The sequence below is a fragment of the Cottoperca gobio genome, chromosome 14 (genome assembly GCF_900634415.1).
Source record: "Cottoperca gobio chromosome 14, fCotGob3.1, whole genome shotgun sequence".
Classification (NCBI taxonomy): Eukaryota; Metazoa; Chordata; class Actinopteri; order Perciformes; family Bovichtidae; genus Cottoperca; species Cottoperca gobio.
The window spans coordinates 10,856,310-10,880,738 of record NC_041368.1 but is presented as its reverse complement, the minus strand read 5'-3'; the positions used below and the strand labels follow the sequence as shown (position 1 = coordinate 10,880,738).

General features: G+C 38.3%; 1 protein-coding gene across 2 annotated transcripts; it reads left to right on the top strand.

The window, feature by feature from the left end:
* Nucleotides 1-353: 353 nt before the first annotated feature.
* Nucleotides 354-23,496, top strand: LOC115018703 (androgen receptor-like). 2 transcript variants are annotated; one of them, XM_029447876.1, is made up of 8 exons: nucleotides 354-1,576; nucleotides 6,239-6,390; nucleotides 6,556-6,675; nucleotides 12,556-12,834; nucleotides 16,068-16,212; nucleotides 21,000-21,130; nucleotides 21,260-21,411; nucleotides 22,300-23,496. In XM_029447876.1, exons 1-8 carry the CDS (start codon nucleotides 501-503, stop codon nucleotides 22,456-22,458), a joined length of 2,214 nt encoding a protein of 737 aa, XP_029303736.1. In that variant the 5' UTR covers nucleotides 354-500; the 3' UTR covers nucleotides 22,459-23,496. The 2 variants fall into 2 exon arrangements, with proteins under 2 accessions (XP_029303736.1, XP_029303737.1); XM_029447877.1 differs by having other exon boundaries at nucleotides 448-1,576; nucleotides 6,559-6,675; nucleotides 22,300-22,458.
* The last annotated feature ends 933 nt before the right edge of the window (nucleotides 23,497-24,429 follow it).

Below are 24,429 nucleotides of genomic sequence, written 5' to 3'. Positions count from 1 at the left end.
TGTTTTGTCTATGTGCGTGTTAATGTCTTAATTTGCAGTGCGTTAAGGTCTTGGGGCCACCGTAGTTTGATTTGTATGTCGTGTCAAGGAGAATTCACATCTCTCTTCCCCTGTGTGCCGCGAATGACCAAATGCGAAAAATGTTGAATTTTTACAAATTAATCATTCAACACCCTGCTTTTACTTCAGTGGGGGAAAGTGTCAGTGTACAAAAGACCTCTCCTGAATTCACCTCTCATCAAACCCAAGTTGAGCGCCTCTGACTCTGAGGATCTCAGTTTAGGAGGAGTTTGCGACTCCTGTAGCTCCCCTAGGACCTTTTAGATAAACCTTTTTTTTTCCACAACGTGAGAGTTGCAGAGACCCTTGTCGTTCAAAGTTCGGTTTCTTGGCCGAGTAAACACTTTCTGGGTAGTGAGCCAAACTAACCGACAGTTATCTTGGAACACAATTTGGACAGGGGGGAGAAAATAAAGACGGGCAACCTGAGCGCTCCCAGCATGGCGCTAAAAACTGAAGAAAGTCGGGTCTATTTAATCAAAAACTCAACAGGAAACGATGTCAGCAGCGTAAAAGAACCCGACAATGCAGACGCAAACATGTACCGGCCCGGACACATTAATCCGCTACTAGCCTGTGACATGGAAAAACAATGCTGTCAGACAGCTGCTGCTACTCAGGAGGAGTTGTTAAATGCTGCCTGCCGTGTGGGCGACAGTCGCTCTTTTTCTGCCTGCGCCACAATCTCAGAAACAGCCAGAGAGCTGTGCAAAGCTGTGTCCGTGTCACTGGGACTGGCCATGGAGTCCAATGACTCGAGCGACATGGACGCTGCTCACACCCTGTGTGCCGCGAATGACCAAATGCGAGGAGAGTATTTGTTCGGAGTCGGAGCCCTGCCTATGAACTGTCCCGGAGCTCAGGGTGTTTCCACCGAGTACAAGTGCCCCGACCGCGATGACCGCCGCTCCCTGCACGGACAGAAGCAACTGGTGGAAATGTTCAAAAGTTCAGAGACTGCCGCGCGACTGCAACACCTCACCTCCACTCGGACATCTGTGGAAGAGCCAAGCTTCACACTGTGCGATGCTGAGGACATAACTTCAGAGGAGATAGATTATCTGGACACAGCGCGTGCTGCCTCTTGCCCTTATGCCCCATCTGCGCCAGGCAACTTGGCCCACTTCGGTCAGGTGGCCGCTGAGCGACCGTGCCGAGTCTACAAGCCCCCCGATGAAGCGGGGGACTTCGGGGAAGCCATGGAGAACAAGTTCTTTGGTTATCAGCCGGAACAATACAGCGTCACAGTGAAATGTGAGGACGGGGAACCTGCTGGGGCATTGTGGGGCAGTAATTACACCTTTAATGAGAAGTACAACTCGCAGTGTTGGGGCTCGAGGCAGTGCGTGAATGCGCACAGCTCAGCGGCCAACACCGCGTTCATATGTAATCCATATGAAAGGAGCGCAATGCGCCCTGAGCAGTGGTACCCTGGCGGGACGCTGAGGCCGCCGTACCCAAACTCCAACTACGTGAAGACAGAAGTCGGTGAATGGCTGGATGTCGCAGGTAACAGGTAAGCTATAATATTAATAATAATAAAATATGTCTTTTGTTTTGTAAGAATCTGACAGAGAGGGGTGAATTTGCGCTGACATCCAGAAGATTATGCAACAACTTGTACACTCTGATCTTAATTTAATGCTGCACATCTCCATTGTTACCACATTCTGACCTTAATCTGACCCTAGATATGAGTTTTAAGAGTCTGACACCTGTGGAGTGACCCCACATAAATGGTGGCACTAGTGGCAACAACATAGAAGACTTTATCAAAATAATAAATCCAACTTCAGCACAGCTTCAGTCTCTCATTCTGCGTTTTTTTTTAATTAGTTTGTTTGTTTTTTTCACTTCGAAACCAAATGTCAAATTGAATAGTTGCGAGGAACATTTTCTACTGCCATTATAAAGATGTGCTTTATGAATGTCAACAAAGTAGGACAAATATCTCTAAGATTTGTAAAACATCAAATCCATGAAGTTCTGTTCAAGAATTATTTTGTTTTACCTGCTTCATCAAACGTAAAATAAATATAGTTTTCAGTGTTTTGTCTGAGTCACCTGCTCATAACATCTATTTGAACACAAATGAAGAAAGTGTGATTACATTCTAAAATACGACTATTTCTGAATGCCTCCAATGAAAAAAATGTCCATCATAGAAATGTGTCTTTGTCTTCGGATAAACGGTAACTTTGCTTGCCAGGATGAATCTAGTTTTCTAGTGAGAGGATATTATCATTTAGATTGTTTGGTTAATTTCATAAACATGTACATACAGCAATGTAATGTTTGACTTCAAATAGTTTTGAAGTGCATGCAAGAGTTTTAGTGTTGGATTCGTCGTTCACCAAAACTAAGTATGGCCTCCTGGGAATACACAGATGGCACATGTTGACTGACAGCCACATAGGACCACATATACCCCAGACTGAGGTGTCATGATGCAGCAGACCTCATCATGCCTTTTTACTGAGTGAAACGGCTCATCACTATACCTGCCCGTTAATAAGAAGACAAACCCCTGCATTTAGGCAGCTCCATTTTGTAATGGATTCTAGGATTTCTTTTTAAATAGACAGATAGGAAAAAGTCCAAACAAATAACCAACATAGCCTACAGTAAATACTTGATTTAGTTATTGCTGCGATGGTCTTCTGTCCCCAAATTGCTCAAATATCCCCTCTGCCATGAATGAGCACCTGCTGCTTTTGTGTCGTTTCTGCTTGTCTCGGGGTGTGTACTCGGCAGCAAGGAAACAGACGAAATGCAGACCTGAGGTAATGAAAGCAAAGGCATGAAATTGATGATCTGGCCAGGAGCAGGTGAACATGGACTGGTATAAATTATGTGGGGGTAATTGGCAAATAAAGAATGTGAGTCAGGCGAGTGTATCAGAGTTCCAGGTGAATTGAGCAAAATAAAAACAGCTGAGGCCGACGATGTGACACCGCTGCTGAGTTAGGCCTTAACCGGTAGAATGTGTGCCTTAATATTATTTACAGGAAAAACAATCTGTGCAGTCGATGAATATGTTTCAGTTTTATCTAAACATGTAGAATCCTTTCTGCAAAGAGCAGAGTGAGAAGTGCACCCTGTGTGCCTCCGATCATCTGTGTGTGGAGTTAAGTGAATTATATCCGGATCACTTACCCACGAAGAACGAGCACAAACGAGAGAAAAGTACTGTAGAGGAATTCAGTAAAGAAAGCTAGTCAGTGATACTATTGGTGCAGTATATGATTGATCTCCCTGCCCTCTGACCAAGAAATAACTGCATCCATTAACTCATCAAATGATAAAACAGATGCTGCTTAAACTATTTAGCTTCAAACAACGTTGTAAACGGTTTCCAGACTCACATTCTCACTTTAACTTCTACATTTTTATGGGTGCATATTAGTTAGACTAGACTCGGTGGAAGCAAGGGCAGGGACGATATTGCCACCGAGCGCTGCACTCTAAATTCCAATTATTTAAACTTTGACCTGGATTGCCGCTGCCCTTTGAAAGTGCAACCAATGAGATAACAGCTGTATGAAGCGGCACAGGCAAGCAGGGGAGGTCACCATAGAAACAAAACAACAATCTGACTAACAATAACAACAAAAATCTATATTGTTTTTTTTTACAGTCAATCAGTTTTTCTTAGCTTCTTTGATCAGTAAGGGTAAAATACAAAAAATATATACTGATATATTTCAACAATTACAGGGAAATTGCATTACATTGATCATACTGACAACAGTTTACGATCAGAAGACTTTGTGTCAATGTCAATATTCTGTTTTTGGACACAACTTTGACCATTAATTTACACTTCCATTGATTGCTAGAGCATTTGAAAAGTATGATGTAAATCATCAGATTTATTGGGCGGTGTTATATAAATGTAATTAAAATAATACAATTGTATATACATTTATATAATTTCACTACAAACAGCACACATGCTATCAGAACTCTAAATGTGTTCTTTCTGATACGGTTGGGGAGACCATTAAAGGGTTGAACAAGCTTGTTATTAATCCGAGCATGCTGTTAGATTTACAACATTGTTTTCGTCTTATTTTATTGTTTCGGATTTTTTAGCCCATTTTATTTTTTAAATTTGATTATCTGATTTAATGTTATTGCAGTCCTGAAATGTTTTAATCCTAGTTTGAAAGAAATGCACTTTTTAACTCTGTGGTGAAAAGTGCTGTATAATTGAAGTTTATTATAGACAAATAATTAATTTAATTTGAATTCAATATCTAAAACTATATACAGTAAGTTTGTGTTGCACTCCAAGGGTGTGAGTAAACATGAATATGATAATCATTTAAAGAAAAAATATTATAGGGAATCAGCTACTTTACAATATAGTCAAATGGGATCATATAAAAGATGACAGAATAATCCGTATTTAAACCAGTATGTCAAAAATATTTAAACCTCACAACCTGGAAGGATTACATGTTAAATCTTCCAAAAGCCCTGACAGAGAATAAGATATAGCATTTTAAAAGTGTAATAAAGGTTAAACTATATTTAGTCAGACACTGTCCATCTGTTTAGCGCTACTCTTGAAACTCCACCAGGATCTTTCTTCCCTGCATGCTTGGAAATCCAGAAACTTTCAGGACTTGTTAGTCTTAACTGTTTTCTTGTACTATGCAACCTGGAATAAAACTACTACTAAACAGACATTGAAAGTCCCCCTGGAATATTTAAAGCTTTATTTACAGCACTTTTATACATTTAGTTTCACCTTTTTGCTGGTTTTGATGAGACCACCTGAATAAAGTAATTACATGTTGTTTTGAACAACACTCGAAGATAAGTCTGTATATTGTTTATAGGTCTCTTGCACAACCTCACGCAGCAGTGTGAGTTGCATCAGTGGACTCGAGTTTGATGGAGTTCAATTTTTTTCTAAAATTAGAAGATAACCCTTTACCCTCTTTTATACTAGGACAAATGTTTTATCAGGCTTTATCCAAGAGAAATTCAGAAAAACAGTAAAACAAATGTTTTACCAAGACTGAACTGCTTAGATTATTAATATCGTGTAGACGGATACTTAGAGACTAGTTATACGAGATAATGAATTTATATTTTGTAGAATCAGTTTTCCCATTTGCCTAAATTATTTAGTCTTAGTGCCCTCTGTCACCTACAATCAACCAGGACACAGTCAAGCTGCATCCTTTCTTACAGCAAACCTTGATATCTAAGTTGCACAGCACTGAGGCAACGTTATGTCTGAAGCTTTTCCAATCTCTACATGTTCAAGGCTGAAGCTGGGCGCCCATCGTGCCTTCCCTACTCCTCTCCCCCTTGGCCGCGTTGTTGCCGCTGAAATCTTTCCCACACCGTCCTCAGTCATCACACTCTCTGACCTCCTCAAATCACACACTGAGAGGCTTGAGCTCAGTTCTGGGGAGTGAACAGTAACTGTTCTGCGGTTACAGTTTGGACAGTATTTAACAAGTAAAAAGCAATTACTGTATGGATATGCTGTGGTATACGATCTTGAGGTTAGACTTTATTAGTCCTACAGTTGACTTAGTTTCATTACATAATAAAGCCAGATTACAAACAAGTACAATACCAAAACAGTGAACAATAAAACACCATGAGTTCATATCTTTCAAACGGGAAGAAATACTTTATAAAATAATTCAACATGTCAGAGGAGTCGCAGGAATCTGTTTGTTCTCTGGCTGCAATGCGCCGCAAAAAAAACTGAACTAAACCAAAAAACTGTTCCTATTTTCTTTTCAGCTGCACTTCGCTTCTCCCCACTGTGAATTCGGTATAAACGTATCCCCCCGAACACTATTTATTTATTTATTTATTTAACTAACACTGGTCATCTTTAGGTTAGTGGTGTTGACGTTGAATGTAGTGTAGTTTTATAGCCTAACGTATCATAAGCTTTTGTTTGCCATGGAGGTTATTTTCTGCAATATTCCAAAAACCAATGGAAAAATTCCATTGGTTTATTGTCATGGGAACCAGGGCGATGTTGACCTGCACAAATATGTCATCCCTGAAGCTCTCTATTACACAGAGATACAGTAATACCAAAGTTACCAACAATCAAATGTCATGAACAAAGGCTCAGAAACTTGTTTTTATTATACCCGATAGTCCTGTTGCGATTCATGTTTAATTTGTTTGACTGTAGGTTCGAGCCTGGCAGAGAGCACATGTTCCCCATGGAGTTCTTCTTTCCACCACAGAGGACATGCCTCATCTGTTCAGATGAGGCATCTGGTTGCCATTACGGTGCGCTCACCTGTGGCAGCTGCAAGGTTTTCTTCAAAAGAGCTGCAGAAGGTAAAGCTTAAAAGGTGTCACTTGGGTCCTGAGTTTATTCAAATTTGATGCCATTATTCAACCTGTTGCCTTGTGTTTCAGTTGGAATTATTATTATTTGAGTACATCATATTTTGAGCCATTCAACAGATTGTTTACCAGTAACCTCTGTTTTTTCTGTCCAAGTAGGTAAACAGAAATACCTGTGCGCAAGCAAAAATGACTGCACTATTGATAAGCTAAGAAGAAAGAACTGTCCATCTTGTCGGCTGAAGAAGTGTTTCGAAGCTGGAATGACTCTCGGAGGTAGGATGGAGTAAAGTACTAAAATCGGCTTTATCTACCGCTGACTTTTTTATTAATATTATCTGTTATTGTTTGTTGCATTTCACTTCAGACATAAGATGTGCACAGTAGGAATGTGCATTTAAAATGCATATACAGTTTGTGCAGTATAATAGACACTGTGCACTACATACTGCACTAACAAAGCACAATATGGAGAAAGTTGGCTTCCTAAAAGTAGTGAAGTCCTAAAAGTGAAACTATTAATGGTTTCCTAAGACCAAGTTCTTTCTTTTCTCTGCACTGCACATCTTAGCTGACTCTCTTCAATTGCAGCATCATCACAATAGGGGATGTTACTGATAATCAAGCCCCTGACTGAGCTGCCATGCAATTTAGACCTCTTCCATTCACTTCTCCTTACTGTCACCCAGACCTGTTCGTCAGCCTGTAGAGATTGACATGTAGTGGGCTAATTTTAGTCTTGTGTTCAATTTTCACTCTCTTCCATTTTCTCATTCTGTTAACGGTGAAAATTGTACTGGAAGCACAAAGCTGACATGAGACATGTGAATTAAAGCAGCAGACATGCTGGTAATTTTGCCACCAGTCACTGACAAACCCATGGAGGGAAAATGTGATCTAATGCTGAGATTGTAAGTAAAAAGGCACACCTTTTCTAGTTGTGGCTATGAAGAGCCTCTTTCACTTATCTTCTCATCCTGGACATGTAATTCACTCGCGGCATTTCAAAGTAAAATTTACGACAATCATTTGTAGAAGTGGTGGCAGAAATATTATACATTATACCTATTATCCCTGAGTGTTTTCGCTCAAAAAAAAGAAAGTAGTCAAGTCGGAAAATACTGTAATCAAAGAAGGTTTCTGGTTTGACTAATTGGATTAGTTGGACATTTGTTGAGTTTGGAATCTGTTCAAAATTGAAAAAGCATAGTGAATATAAATTGTTCGAAGGTTTCATTTTTATAATTTGAATTCCATATTATACCTGGAATGTTGTTTACGTCCGCAAATAGAAGCCGAGCAGGCAGGCTACTATTGCCAAACCAAGGTAGCGGTCTCATTTTGCAGCAACCTGAAAGCTTGCTGCACATCCGCTCCGAACATACAAATATATCTCACAGATTTGATCATACTATCAAATCTTTTACAGTTTACGACCTCAGAGCCTGACTTTCATGGGGTTTCCAAATTGTAAACTTTGACACTTGTGAGACATGCGTCCAAAGTCTGTTTCCCCACCAGCCATGGAGAGTTAGTTAATGATTACACAAACTGCCTACAAACCTTTTATGGAAAAAAAGGCACGGGATGAAGTGATATAGGACCGTCCTGGCATCATTCCATTGTCAATTTAAAGGTTAAATATGTAAGAAAAGCCAGAATTTAAACTTAAAACATTAAAACAATGAGCTAACATTATCAACAGAGTGTGAAGAGGTAACAGTGATGACGTTATGTCAAAGACGTCTAACTGAAGTTAGCATGCTAACAGCTAGCTGCGCTCGGTCCAGTCTGTAATACCACTTGTTCCTCTAGAGGTGATAGTGAGTCGCTGTAGCTCCAGTCTGCACTCAGACCAGAGGGAGAAGAAGTACAGCAGCCTGACTCGCTTATATAAAGATTACAGCCATGTTCTGTTTCTGTTTTATAGTTTGTTTATAGGATTATATTCAAAGTGGCAGAAACAGGAAAACGGCCGCAGGTCCACTTTGGATTTAGTCCAATAAACAAACTAAAGTAACGTTCCACGGACTACAGCCCCGGTTAACATTAGTGACCCAGTAAACACATAAGATCAGCGCCACGTGAAGATTATAAGACAGCAGTGTTTTCTGACCGGCTCTCAGAATTTCAGCTGTTTGGTCAAACTTTGGTATTGTTGCCCACTGACATAGTAATATATATATATATATATATATATATATATATATATATAATATATAAAGAATACAATAAATATGCAAAACTACTACAACTAAAATATGAACATTAGAGATGGTATGGACCCAGTTTAGAGGTGAAATACTGCCCCCTACTTCTATGGAGCAGGTGGCTCAGAATTACACATTAAACCTTTAAATATATTACTTATTCAAAAAAAGTTTTATATAATGTGGCCCAGAAGTTATTTTCATGAAAAAGTGAATGAATGACTAAAGCTCTTTAGGCCAGCGTCCAGTGGATTGGTTTATTTGGACTTAGTTTTAAACACTTTTGTAATGACTAAGCCTTATTTTATTTTTATTTATAAAGTTTAAACCGTGCACATTAATAGACATTTCTTCAACTGCAGTCCCTAGGCAGTTGCAATGACAGCTACAAGAGACAACTGCAATACAGTAAAACAAGAACAACAATATATAAAACAAATAATGCATCAGGTTATCTGAATATATACTCACTTGATCGTCTTTTAACCATGATTTAAAATGAACAATATACTTCCAGCAGACAGTTTCATGTGTGAGCTGTCGCTCTCTGCATCTCTGGGGTAGCATTACAGCTCCGTCATAATAATGGGATCATGATATATATATTAGTGAACTTGTTGTGAAGTAATAAGGGAGAGGTGCATGTCAGTAATAACAAGGTAATGATAAAGCAGGGCTGCAAACAATTATTTTAATAGTTGATTATTTCTTGAAAAATTTATTAAATCGAGTCTCCTAGAGTTTACAATTAAATAAAACAGAAAACAGCTGAAAATCCTCACATTAGAGAAGCTGGAACCAGAAGGTATCAAGGCTTTGGTATGTTTTCATTTTTTTAAATTACTGTTAAAATCGTTGTGTTTATGTAGTAATAAAGGGGAGAGGGGTGTATTGTTGAGCCTAGCAGTTGGGTAATCACAGAGTAATGTTTATTAGTCGTGATGTTATATATTACTTGGATTACAAGTGAAAAATACTGAATTCATCTTCTTCTTTATTGCAAAACATTTAAGGCAAACTTATACAACAAATGCCATCATTTCTCATGTGACACCGGAGTGCACAGTAGTTTTATATATTGTTTTTTATACATAATAACAATGAATCAGGGCTGAAAAATACAATCAACTGTTGGTCTGAGTTAATGTGTTATGTTTGGTGCTCAGTTGAACAAAGTATTACCATAATTAAGAGATAATGCCCCTTAGCTTTTCATAAATATGTTACTGGAGTTAAGTAACAAGTGGTTTTATGCTTTTCAGAGAAACTACAATTTGTGATTCCAAGTAATATTTAGTTTGATGGGATAATTAAACATTTGTTTTTTTGCATTTCCAGCTGTGATTCGGGTTATTTCATAGAAATGATCCTTGCAGTAAGCATTCAAAGTATTAACATGAATCTAACCACAAAATGAGAAGAACAAGATCATTTAAGAAGAAGAAAGGGATAGGAGACTTTGTGGAAGGTTTTACTAGCCCTCTCTCACTTCTGTCTCTGTGTCAGATTTTCCAGCACACCCTTCCAGACACACAACTCACATCGGTGAGCTAATGATGTAATGACAGCTACAACCTGGACACCAAAGTGAGAGTAAAGTGGCATCTGCAAAGGCACACATTATAAAAAGGCTTCTCAAGAGGTAGAAAAAAATACTGAACTGACTTTCATGTTTTTTAGGCAATCAAGTCCCACCTGGCAAACTAAATAGATAGTCAGAATAAAGATGGTGATTATAATGGTGATGAGACAGGTAATGAAATAGAGGAAAAGGAGCCAAAAATGTGATTATATTGAGGAGAAAATGTCCAATAAATTTTGCATGTGCAATTTTATTTGAGTGAAAATTGGCTTGTAATGGATACGTCTGCAGTTTATTAACTGAAAGTCAGTCTTTGCTGGAAACAATCTATGATACGGACGCCACAGCTCAGTGTGCTGGTCAGCCAACACACACCGACTTCATGCAGACAGTTGACAACATTTTGGCTAATTAATTGTTCTTCTGAATGTAATCTGTAAGTGTAACAAAGGCCGTGCGGATGTCAACCTTCCGTTTGTACTGGCTTCAACTCAAGCATGGGGATTATAAGGTTAGCTCAACCCAATCTATTTACACTGCACTCTGCAAAGATCAGATGCCTACCTGTGTCACAATTGAGAAGTATTTTTAATGAACCATTTTTATTTGAAATGTTTGTTATCGGATCAGTCTTAGAAATGTGAGACTTGGCAATTATCCTTCTTGTATAATCTACAATCGTCTTTCAACCCTGCTGCTTTTGAGAGAGACTTAAGTTGTGTCTATAACTGGCAATATTTAATATTTACTGAACTGCAAAGCCAGGCTGCCGTTTTAATGAGACATTCTCTACACACGAGAGGCAATTGCATTACTTTTTACACATAGTTGTCAAGTCAAGCTGATATAATTGATTAAAAAAATATTATGAATTGACATGATGGTGCAAAGAAAACCTGAGAAATGTGAAGAGTCTTTAGTGATTGGACCCCATTGCGACGTTATCACAACTTTTTTAGTGGGTCAAGATGCCATGAGCAATATCCCCAGATGGAGTCTGGACATGTTGGTGGTGGAGGGATGAAGGGAAAGGCCTGAAGATCTGGATGGATGTGATGTGGAGACTTCTGATGATGGAAGGAAGCTTGGGAGCTGGGTGTGATGAGAACTGGAGGCGAACGGTTTAAAAGTTTGACAGCAATGAAATGATTAGCTCGCAGATATCGTGGCAAAATCTGGTTGGTTTAACTGAAAGAGTGAACGCATATAGTTTGTTAATGCAGGTTGTCATATGGAGCAGCTGCCTCTGGAGTTTCAGCATTTGTGGGGAAATAAAGTGCAGCTTTGTCATTGCTCAAGATGGGGGCAACAGGTTTTATTTATTTTATTTAAAGACACATGTATAGTATTTGTTGTTTTTGACCTTTTGTTGTCTCTTAATCCCTACATTATATGCTTTGCCGTGTGTAAGGAAACACACATGTAGTGCACATATGCATGATTTAGTGAAAGGTATGGATCAAGGACATAGTGTATTTTCAACACTCAGCAAAACCTTCTTGGGAGAAGAAATGTAATAACGGGGAAAAATCTTTTATACATCTACATCACCAGCGAGCTCTCATACATGATGACCACAGGCCTTTCCACCAGATGAGGCTCATCTGTTCGGAGAGTTTTCTTTCAAAGGGAATATAATTCAATATCTTTGACGCTATTAGAAGATCACTCGGAGTATTGTTGGGTAAAATGGATATTTCCCTCAAAAAGTTATCTAAAACCCATAGTTGCTGTCTGAGACATTTCTTTCAGATAATTTGGAAAGCAGAATTACATGGTATCTCGGCACAGCAGTTTTGGTTGCACAAGGTTCCTCTAAAGTTAAATAGACAAAACAAGTACCCATAGTATGTATACTGTATGTTCACATTGTGTTGTTTAGCAAAGATAACCAGCTGATGTCATTTAAACTTCATTAAGGATGTAATTTATTGATTTTTAAATCAAAAGCAAATTATGGTATCTATGATTATGATACTTTTTTTTGACAATAAAACCCTGTCATATCATCACTGGAGCATTGTCTGGTTATTGTGCATATCACATTTAGCTGTAATGGGTTTAGTTGTGAAGTAAAATATTTCAAGTCAAAGGCAGAACATTTCTCCTGGCTCCAGACAAACGTCTTTAGAGCAGCTGGATTCAAAATTAATCTGATGTGTTATTTAATATAATTACATTTGCAAAACACCTGATTGTAGATAGAAGACCAGGCTTGTTATATATATATATATATATATATATATATATATATATATATATATATATATATATATATATATATATATATATATATATATGTTATAATAGCATACAAATGCTAATAATAAATGAACTGATTGTTGTTTTTGCTTTTGTTTGTAGCACGTAAACTGAAGAAGATTGGACAACAGAAAAACCCTGAAGAGGATCATCCTCTTCAGGAACATTCAGAGGTCATCCAGAACATCTCTCCTAAATCAGGCCTGAGCTTCAACTCCCAACTGGTCTTCCTCAACATCCTGGAGTCCATTGAACCCGAGGTGGTGAATGCAGGGCACGACTACGGCCAACCAGACTCCGCTGCCACCCTGCTCACCAGCCTCAACGAGCTGGGAGAGAGGCAACTGGTCAAAGTGGTCAAATGGGCAAAAGGATTGCCAGGTAGGAAGCTAGTTGTATTATTTTGAAGCAGTGTTGTTGAACTGCAGTTTGGTGCTGGGTATATATGGTACAGTGGGTTTATGATGCTGTCTGAAAACAGAATTGATTAAAGCAGTGAGAGCGAATCAAAACGGCAACGTCGCGATCCATAAAAGTAAAACAATGAGCTGAAAGATGCTAAAACGCTGCAAAGAGCTGAGGGGAACTGCAGAGTCAGGAGATAATTCCCTGTAGGTTTGTAACTGCGAGTGACCCGCTTCACAAACAAGTAGTTCATTGATCCATTGTTGATATAAGCAAACTGATTATATCCACTTGAAACGCTGTTTGGAGTCAGGAAATGTGTCCATGTATGATAACAAATATAAAATATGGTTTCATCTCACACAAGCTATCAAACCTGCGACACAATGCATTGAACCAGCTCTCTTGCTACATTTTTCAGCTGCTGATCTTTAATCTAACTCCAGACCTCCGTGGCCTTTCTTCACTTTTGTCAGATAGGACAAATATGAAATGAGTAAAGAAGTGTGATTGTGCTCATAAACCTGGAAAAGTTAACCAGTAGGACTACAGCAGTATGGCTTGATTATTCCTCAAAAATTAAAAATAGTAAAACCCTTATAGAACACTATTATTCTCCAGTCAAAGAAAATCACTCGTGTCCTTCTATTTAAATTAATGATACAGTTTGAATGGATAACAGAACATAACTACAGTAGCAAAGTGTACTCAGTAGAGTAGAGATCTCCGCCAGGTGTGTCTGCAACGACCACTGCTGTAACGACCAGCAATTATGATAATTACCTTACAAGTCATTAGATAATGCTTTTTAATGTATTCTGATTATTGTTATAAAGCATTATGAATATTTATGAGTTCTTATAACTATAATGCTTTAAGCAGATTATAACTCATTATGTGTATGTTTAGTTGTGGAATTTTTCCTGCTTTACTCTGGAGCGATGTATATAAAATCAAATAAATGGTGATAGAGACAGAGTTGTCTTTGTGCATTTATTTGAGGCCTCAAATGGCACCAGTTTCACAGAATACAGCGTAGTCTATGGAAGGGCACAGGTTGGAAGAAGACACATAGGCAATTTATAAAATTTGGTTTGGAGACGAGGTGATGAAAAAAACCGGGGCCGAGCCAAACTGCCCTTTGATGCTTGTGAGGTAATAGTTATGTAAACAGAATATTGGGTGATACACTCACTATTCTGTCTCAGTGAGTTAATTAGTTTGATCAGGATTTGGCTGTGTCCTGTCTTTTGATAGTTTATCAGTCTAACCAGGATGCGTCTGTCTTGTATTCACATGAAACGGCAGTTGGTCCTGGTTTGATCTAACCGACACTCCTATGTTAGCATCAAATGGCAGTTGGCTTGTTTAACATAGGAAACTTATATATAATTAAAACAGTAGACATTTAAATTGCTATTACAGTTTATAATGCATTATAGACATGGGCGCCATAGAACGTGTTACCTAAAAAGTGAACCAAACAGACACAATGGAGTGGGTTATTAGACACTAGAGTACAAACATAACTACAGCCAACAACATTAGACATTTGTTGAGACAGAGTGTGAGCGTGGCTTACAAAAGTATAATTTTTCCCCTTCAATATTTTTGCAAACCCATATATAGTAATTTCTCAAGGCTAAAATGATAAACATATTCAAGAGAAATATGTTTGTCAGAAAACCTTTTAAAGAAAATGAGAATGTGCATAAGTATTCAACCCCTAGAGCCATCTTTTGCTGCAATAACAGCTTTGAGGGTAATTATCTACCAGCTTCGCTCACTGTTTGCACGTGATTTTTCCTCATTCTTCTGGCAGATTTTCTGCAGGTTTTTCAGGTTGGTTGGATGACGCTTGTTGACCGTAATTGTGCCACAAATTTTTGATCGGTTTGTGATCTGGACTTTGACTTGGCTATTGCAGAACATTCACCTTTTTGTTGTTTAACTACTCCTGCAATGTTTTGGCCTTGTACTTGGGGTCATTGTCCTGTTGAAATGTGGCTTCTTTCTTGCCACCCTCTCATACAGGCAGGTTTGATAAGAAGCTTTTGAAATGGTTGAGTAGTGCACCTTCACTTCACTTTTATCACTGAACTATGTAGCTCCTTCAAAATGATTGAGGGTTGTTTGTGGCCTCCCTCACAAGTCTCCTTGCTCTGCCACTTTGAGGGACAACCTTGTCCTGGCAGTGCCTGGGTGGTAGGATGCGGCTTTTATTTTCTGGCTATTGATCCAACAGTGCTCACTGGGATATCCAAACAGACGTTATTTTAATGTTTCACAGGTTTGTACAAATAGTTCCCATCTGTGTAAACCTGGAGCCTCCAGATCATGGGTGTTGAATACTTATACAAACACGATATTTCTGTTTTACTTTTCTTACAAAATATATGTTAAACTGTCTCTTTTTAAAATAGCTCATTCTGAGGGCCAGTCTTTTAAAATGAAAAATATTACACAGAAATAGTCTGTACAAAAAAATATATCTCGTATATATATCATTTGTAATTCAGACAAATCTGATTACTTTTAAGGGTGTTAAATAAAAGGCTGTGTCATTACAATACATAACGTAAAGCTGTGTCAGCAGCATCGGTATGGAAATGGGTGCTGGGCCTCCTGATGATACTACCAAGGGGTATCATATATAGATTCAAAAGTAGGAGTCTAAAATCGATACTGGAAAAAAAGTGGGCCTATCCCGACAATTACGTTATCGACTTATCGTACATTATAAGGGCATGACCTCGATAATATTTGCTGAATAGTTAATTGATGATGAGGGGTGTTCTTGCATAATTATGCTATTATATTATCAGAGGCATAAAATGGCCTTTAAATGACATTATTCTTGTTTATTGCAATAATTTCTGGGACAATATGTTGACCAACAAAAGTAGTTAATGTAACAGGCTGACTCACAAGTGATTTTACAGTTTTTGGTAAAATTGTCATCTATAGAGACAAAGAACTCTCTGCCAGAGAGATACAGAAGGAGGCAGACCAATTAAAAACAGTTCCAGAAAGGCCAATGTGTTCTCTCAGGGTATTTAAAATGGGTTATTTGACACTCAAACGATTTACTCAAACTATTACTTTAATATAAATGTTCTGTTACTGTAAAAATGTACAATAATTTGTGGTGCTTTTAGTACAAACTATGCCATACAGTGTATTTACTCATGCTGAATCTTTGTCCTTAGGTTTTATAAATCTCCATGTGGACGACCAAATGACTGTCATTCAACATTCATGGTTGGGGGTGATGGTGTTTGCCCTGGGATGGAGGTCCTACAAGAACGTCAACGGCAGGATGCTTTACTTCGCCCCGGATCTTGTGTTTAACGAGTATGTACAGCTCTAAATTCCTGAATTCAATTATGTTGTCTAAAATGATTTCATCTGGGGGTGACCAACGTGCTGTGCTCCTCATTATATGTAGAGATCACCCCCAGTGAGTAAGCCGGGGCTGTCGTGCATAATACAGACCTCAGTTTCTTTTTCTCTCCCCCATCTTTCTCTCATGTGCTTCCCTACTCATGCATAAACAAAAAGACATCTCTTGAATTGTATTATTGTGAAGTAGAAATGGTTACAGGACCATGTTCATCCAAATTCCTCCTTAGGTGTTCTTTTGTTACTGTCAGATTAAAGGAACATTAGTTTCCAGCATTCAAACTCTCACAGCCCTGGTGAAGCGGATTCAATCCTGAATATAACTCATGACAGACAACAGTGGTCAAGTCTGTCTGAGTGTTAGTGAGGAATATTAATGGTAAACTTAAAAAATATTGCACATATCCCTTGCTATATTCTGTTTTTATGCAAGCTCCAGTTACAATATATTGAAGAATATTTGGTCTTGGTCAGCAAACCTGCATTAAATAAAAGTGGTTGTTAATTATCCGCATATCCAAGAGTTAACTAAAGGCTTGATAGTTAATAGTATCTCACATTGATGACACTACTCTTAAAGGCCCTGTCACACATATCCGTATGACAGAAACGTATGCCGGCGCATATGTGAACCAGATGGCACTTTTTTCAGCTCTGTTGGCCAGAAGCTCTGATACGTTTTAAATAAGTAAGTGATAAGCTATCAATGGTTGACATGCGTATAATAATTTGTTATGTATTCGCTATGTACGCGTCAGCTACAACACCGCTGTGGAAAAGTTGGACGTATTTGGACTATAAACTTTGAGCTACTTTTCATATACGCCGGCAGACGTTTCTGCCATACGGAACTGTGTGACAGGACCTTAAGTGGATAACAAAAGCCAAACATGGAAAAAGCACATTAAGCTATTTACATTTATTTATATCTAGTGTATCTGTTAGACAGCACTACATCTGCTGTTTGATCCACTAAACATAAACTGTCTCACTGAATAAATAAATAAGGGAGGTCCATTAGTTTCCATTCGTACTGTCTTTACTCTCCTTGAATGTGACATCACAATGCAAAATAGCAGCAAAGTTTTTAACAAACTGTGGAAACTCAGCGTATAGATGTGTCAGTCTATAAGTCTGGTAAGATCAACATTCATTACAACATTATTGAGCACACTGGCCAGACTTTCTCTTTTTAAAGATTATTATTTTTTGCCTTTTTAGTACACCTTAAGATAGACACAAGGGGAGACAGAGGGAATGACATGCAGTAAAGGCCTGTGGGTCAGATTCAAACTGATACTTAACGTTTTGGTTACCTCGCCCTGCAATCAGTAAACTTTATAGTTTAAACTCTGGACTTGTATTGGTTAGTAGTTTATGTTATACTGATGCTTTTTCCAGCAGGTCATTGTATTCACCAGCTGGGCTCATACTTTTCTTCTGACACTTCCACATAACCAGTATTTGTAGGTCTTTTGTTTTTCCTTCTTTAAAGTGTGGATACCTGATGGAAATATTGAGCGAGCGTTCATTAGGACAGCGTTTCCTACTTGTTAGATCCCTTTATCCCTTAGTGTCTGTGGAAATGCATTGTAACAGTGCGGGTGGCTGAAACACACATTACACATTAGCCATAGAAAGAAAAGAAGAAAATGGTGATTTTGTTGTTAGTAGGATTTTAGTCTAGTTTAGGAAAATCTCACTAATATTGTTATCTTAATTAAAGGCTAGTTCCAGTGATGAAGTATTGTTCTTCCATGAAGTTGGCAGACTTACGAGAGACAGCAATGGTCAAAATCGAAGCAGCAGAGACGGAGATATCCTGACTTTTAACCTCAAGTAGCCAAAACATTGATTCCTGAATCCTTTCCCATAAATCCACCAAATAGTGTCTTCCATTAAACACTTTCTCGTCAATGGTCACATCTTTCAAACTCCTACCCGTTAGTATGTCAGGCCTTCTGCAAAATATATGTAGTCTCCAAACCCCAGCTAACCCTGATAACATCACTATGATATCATCACGTTTATTTTTGTCAGACTTTAGAAAGCTCCCTCCACAGACACAGACTGAATTATACTCTCTTTAAAGAATAAAAAGTATAAAAAAGAAGCTCAGATGTTGAGGATTGAATTATGGCTGGTGGAGGCCGAGAGTCAGAAAGGTGGATAATTTAAGCTATTTGAATGAAATTTGAGCATGAAGTTTTAATGGACTGAAGGGCTCCTTGTCATCTTTTAAATGTTCTGCCGAGCCAAGTCTGTCCTCTAAGAGGGTTAAAAACTATCTTAATTGGAGACTGAATTAAGCAGTGATTGAAAGATTGTTGGGCTTTTTATTTGAACTAAAAGTGCAGGTGTACTTTACTTGTATACCTCCCCCTTAGAAAATCCCATCAGGCAAACAGTTCTCTGGTTTAATTTGATTATCAAGAATTATATATATTTTTCATATGAAAGAAAATCTATCTGCTGTGAGACTTTATCTCATAGGACAGTTGAAACAGAAATTATAATGTTGGTTTGTATGTAGCTTGTCCATCCATCCATCCATCGTCTACCGCTTATCCGGGATCGGGTCGCAGGGGCAGCAGCTCCAGTAAGGAATCCCAATCTTCCCTTCTCCGGGCCACATCCTCCAGCTCCGACTGGGGGATCCTGAGGCGTTCCCAGGCCAGTGAGGAGATATAATCTCGCCATTTCGGCCGCTTGTACCCGTGATCTCGTTCTTTCGGTCATGACCCAGCCTTCATGACCATAGGTGAGGGTAGGAACGAAGATCGACCGGTATATTGAGAGCTTTGCCTTCTGGCTCAGCTCTCTTTTCGTCACAACGGTGCGGTAAAGTGACTGTAATACCGCCCCCGCTGCTCCGATTCTCCGGCCAATCTCTCGCTCCATTGTCCCCTCACTCGCGAACAAGACCCCTGCAGCTTGTTAAACAGACAATTATATATATAATATGGTCAGGGTACAGGAGGAGAAAAGTTGTATGTATGTATTTGCTCACAAACCATTATAATTATAATACATCAACATTATTCTCATGTTATTTATCAGTGAAAGACTTTAAGTTTATTTCACAAACACGCTGAATATTTAATTAATCATGATGATTGAAATACTTTAGTTAATTAACATATTGTTCTTGCATTAATTCACACATTAGTTAATGTACTAAAGTACTCAATTTATTCTAACAGAAGTCAGTAGGATCTAATGAAGTCATTTTTTAAATAAGCTGCCAGAAGAATGAATAGAAGATCTTTTAAAGATGTTTCTCGTTGCTGTGGGTGCTTATCGTCTTTCTGAAGGGACTTTTTCATATTCTTTAAACATTCTCTAATCAGTAGGTCTGCGTATATTCCTTCCTGCTGGCAGCGTTGTCGTCGTGTGTCATCATATGATGAGTTGTTATAAATTATAATTTCCTCTGGACTGCTATAAATCATCCTCAGGACTTCTTTGCTCACATCAAAACTATTACATTTTCTCAAAAGAAACAGTCTCTTCATTGTACTGTAATTCCAGACTTTATGCTTGATTTATAAACCCAGAAACAAACACTGCTCATGAAATACCCTGTTTTGTACCGAATAAATAAACAAGGTACAACATGTGTTAGGTTGTGTTTAATTCTTGAGTTTTAGAGGTGCTAGTTGGTATATTTTGTTACTTCGGACAGAGCTGGGATAACTGTTTCTGCCTGTTTTCAGTATTTATGCTAAACTAAGCTAAATTAAGCTAAGCTAAATTAAGCTAAGCTAAATTAAGCTAAGCTAAACTAAGATAACCAGTTTCTGACATTAGCCAGACAGACATGAGAGATCTCCCCATCAAATTCTAAGCAAGAAAGTCAATAAACATATTTCCCAAAATGTTGAACTAACTACGGAAGCCCTGATGGAAAGCGGGAAGAAAAACAAATCTGATGATTCATTTTGTCTAATCTAAATAGATTTCTCTCCTGTGTTTATGACTTAAGAAAAAAAGGTTTTGCCTCATGAAAAAAAAGTTACTTTTACTTTGTAACTTCGAGAAATGATCCTCGAAAAACTTTTTCCACCTGACAAAACTTCATCATCATTGCAAAGTTTGCTTATATGAACTCATCCAGAAACTTTGCAACAATTGAATTATACTATGGTATGTGAATGTTATACTGCTATATGACCACATATTTAAAACTGCATCCATTTGCAGAGAGATGGGAACATCTCTATTTAATTTCTATCTTCACAGCATAAGAATATTTTACAAACGGTCACTTTCCTAATTCATAATAAAGGCAGAATCAGTTCATCAGACTGACTAGAGAGCACGATGCCTGCTCTCCCACTCTTCTTCTCCCAAGCTTGTTGAAATAACTGAAGATTGTTCAGGAATGATGAACATGACATATCCAATCCCCTCTTATAATATTACAATTTAAATGACTAAAACCTTTTATTGAACTTTATAGCCAATTATAAAGGAAGATATTCTAGTGTTACAGAGTTGTGTGTTTTAACATCTTACTCCAAATGTCAAAGATCACACAGCAGAAATGTGTAATGTTATAAATGTCCCCATCACACCATTAAGGGATACGGATCTAACCTCTGACATTCTTTCCTCTTCAGCAGTTATTCATTACAGAATAAATGTCCAAGGTGTAAGGCCATTTGTTCTTTCGCCTAGTGTAATTTGAACATTTACTCTATTTCACATTTTTCTTCCTGACCTTTTCCCACCTGCAGACATCGGATGCACATTTCCACCATGTACGAGCACTGCATACGGATGAGACATCTTTCACAGGAGTTGCTGCTGCTGCAGATCACTCAGGAAGAGTTCCTCTGCATGAAGGCCTTGCTCCTCTTCAGCATTCGTAAGCACAGTACCGTGTACTGAGCATCAAAATGTCAAAACTTTGCATTAATCCAGAGGTGAACATGCAGGAGAGAGACAGCTGTCAAGCATGTAGTCTAAACTGTGTTTTTATTCTCTGTTTTACCAGTTCCAGTGGAGGGTCTGAAGAGTCAGAAGTACTTTGATGAATTGCGTCTCACCTACATCAACGAACTCGATCGCCTCACTAATTATGGAATGGCGACCAATTGTCCTCAGAGGTTCTACCAGCTCACCCGACTCCTGGACTCTCTCCAGATGGTGAGATACACTGCTATTAATGAGTTCAAGCTTAACGCACAATATGTAATATCCTGCCACTAGGGGTCTGTTAATTAAAACAATAACAAACGTAGTTCTGGTGGTGTGGAATCATGGGAGTTGTCTTTTATCAGCTTCTCCCGGTTATGATTTAATCTGTGTTCATCTTTCAGGAGTTATCTGCAGAGGTCTCCTCCTCTCCAAACAAACAGAGCTGGAGATTAAAACGGTTAAAAACACTGAATAAAGCAGTTTCACGTTAAATCAGTGTTTCATCCGCGTTTTTCTGATTCTGTTCGGCTGCCTGTGACGTTTGCTCAGCTTGTTCTTGTGTCTTGTGGCTTGAAACTGGATAAAAAGTCCATTATTAACAGCTTCTGGCAGACAACTTCAGCACTGACACATGCTCATAGGGGATACGTCACTATTACAGGCGACCAAACAGACCGTTTCCTTGATTCAAATGACAGATTGCTCTCAGTTTGACAATTGTTGGAAACATTTGGCATAATGTAAGTACGCAACTCAACAAAATGTATAACATAGGTTTAGTGATTTTTACACATTTTATTGTGGAAATGTTATACATTATACTTTAAGCCTTTGTTACACATCACAAGGGATTCTGTGTGTGTGTTTTAATAGCCCACGGAAGAATGCATTCAAGCTAGTACTAGCAGAATCTTAATCCAAAGACTTCTCCCTTTTCTTCAGGGTAGAAAAAGAAGACTAATAGATGAGCTTACTATGATTCAGAGCTCTCCAATCCTACATGTTTTACATTAGTTGAGTGTACCATATTTTGATATCCGAGTCACTGTCAAAACGCTGCCTGTAGTAAATTCTTCATTCAAATGATGTTATTTGTTTGTGTTTCTTCTGTTTCAGACGGTAAAGAAGCTCCATCAGTTTACATTTGACCTGTTTGTGCAGGCTCAGTCGCTCCCCACGAAGGTCAGCTTTCCAGAGATGATTGGAGAAATAATCTCAGTCCATGTACCAAAGATCCTAGCAGGTTTGGCTAAACCGATCTTGTTTCACGAGTAGAAGGATTTTTTATTTATCAAAAAGTGACTCATCTTTGCTGCCTACATAAACTTTAACAAAGGTATGGTTTCCCTACACCAGCCTAATATCCCTGTCTTGTAAACATTGTTTTGTTTCTCAAGTTTTTCTGTTCCTTTCAGCTATAATTGAGATTGTTTGTTCAGCTTTTATCTGAAGCACTGCAGAGAGTCAGTGTTTTCAGCCTGAGCAGAGATGTTACTTTACATACACAGTAAGTCTGTAAATCATTATTACAGTAACCTAAAAGTAGCGAGGTTAAAACATTTTTTCGCATGTGACCTTCATTATAAATACACCTTGACAATTTGTTCACTTTACTAAACTCTACTAACACAAAAACAAAAGACGGCTCGAAGAGCAGATGAGAATTGGATCAAAGAAAGAAACAAATACTTTGTTTCCCGTCTACCAAAATCTGACGATTCATCAAGTATGATGCCAAATTAAGAAAATAAAGTTTTAACTGCATAATATGTAGATTTTGTCTTCATGAGAAATGACCGGATGTTTACTAGATCAGCAAAGACTTCTGAGCATGAGACATGAGCTTACTGGACACACTCAACCGCCCCAATGGCGAGGTTAAAGTAATTAACCGTTCGATAACATAATAACACATGATGGCGAGTGACGTCAAGATATAGTTAAGAGGAAAAAAGCTGGAACTCACTTATATAATGTACTGTATAAACATATTTAACAATACAATTAAAACAAACTCTTGTGATGCAGAGAAGACGTATTGCTTTGGTATTCTTCATTGTTTAAAATCTGCAGGTAATGGCATACTTTATTGTTAATTTGGGAGGCAGTATGCACTACATACTTATTGAGAATGTAGCTTGCAGTACGTTAGTTTGCAATTTCGAACACAGCCCCAGTTTTTCTAAGTGCTGCCTTCAGGTGCACCTACTAAGTTCCTGCTTGTAAAATCAAGTGGTAAATACATCTTGGTCAGCATTCAAGTATGACGGCTTATTAGGACCATTTTAGGTAAAACGAATTAATTTAAATTACTGAGCCAATTGAGGAGGAGGGGGGGGGGGAATCACAAAAACTTGACAGATTTATTTAGTCAAGGAACCACATGGCTTCACTTTGCCAGGATGGATCAACCTCAACTCCCCACAGACGCCACTGCTTGACATGTATTATGACTGCACCTAATCAAATTATACTTTGCAGTCAGATTTAGCAATAACAAAATACAAATTTCACAATATTGCCCTAAGCATCCACACGTTGAAGAGACATCGTGGTGAAGCCCATTCAGAAGACAACAGCACACTGATCTGGATGAGGTGAGAGCGTCTGTGCCTCAAGAACTACAACACAATGGACAGATGAAGGATATCGGCCTGTTCCACACTGTTCACCTCCTCACCAACACGTGCGTGTGGACTTCTCTGTTTACCGTCTGTGGTGTGACGAGGTTGATCTAACCTTGCAAAGTGAAGCCATTTCCTTCACAAAAAGAAGCAACAAGTTTCTTTCTCATAAATTTGTGACTCTAATTGATTTATTTTCCCGCAGATGTAGGACTTTATAATCTTTACCACAATAGCCCTAATTTGCCGTCGTATTTAAGTGCTAAAGTGCCTTAAACTCAGAAATATGGATACATTTGTTTAAAAAATGTAACTGTAACATCATTTTAATTAAAAATCCATTGCTGTGACAGATATGGTACGGTGTGGTAGTCAAGTATTCCCGAACAAACTTGATGAGCTACATCATACTTTGTGTACACCACAAAATTCCCTCCGTGTTTCTGACAGCAATCCAAGGCAGCTGTAGTATGTTTGTCTTTTATCTGACTGCAAAATAATATGTATGCTAGACTGTGTTCATCCAGTATTTACCTAAAATCTATAACCTATAAAAATATTAAAGATTAAATTCACAATAAAGTCAAAAGCTTATTTCACCTGCAGCAGCTATAGTTTTCAA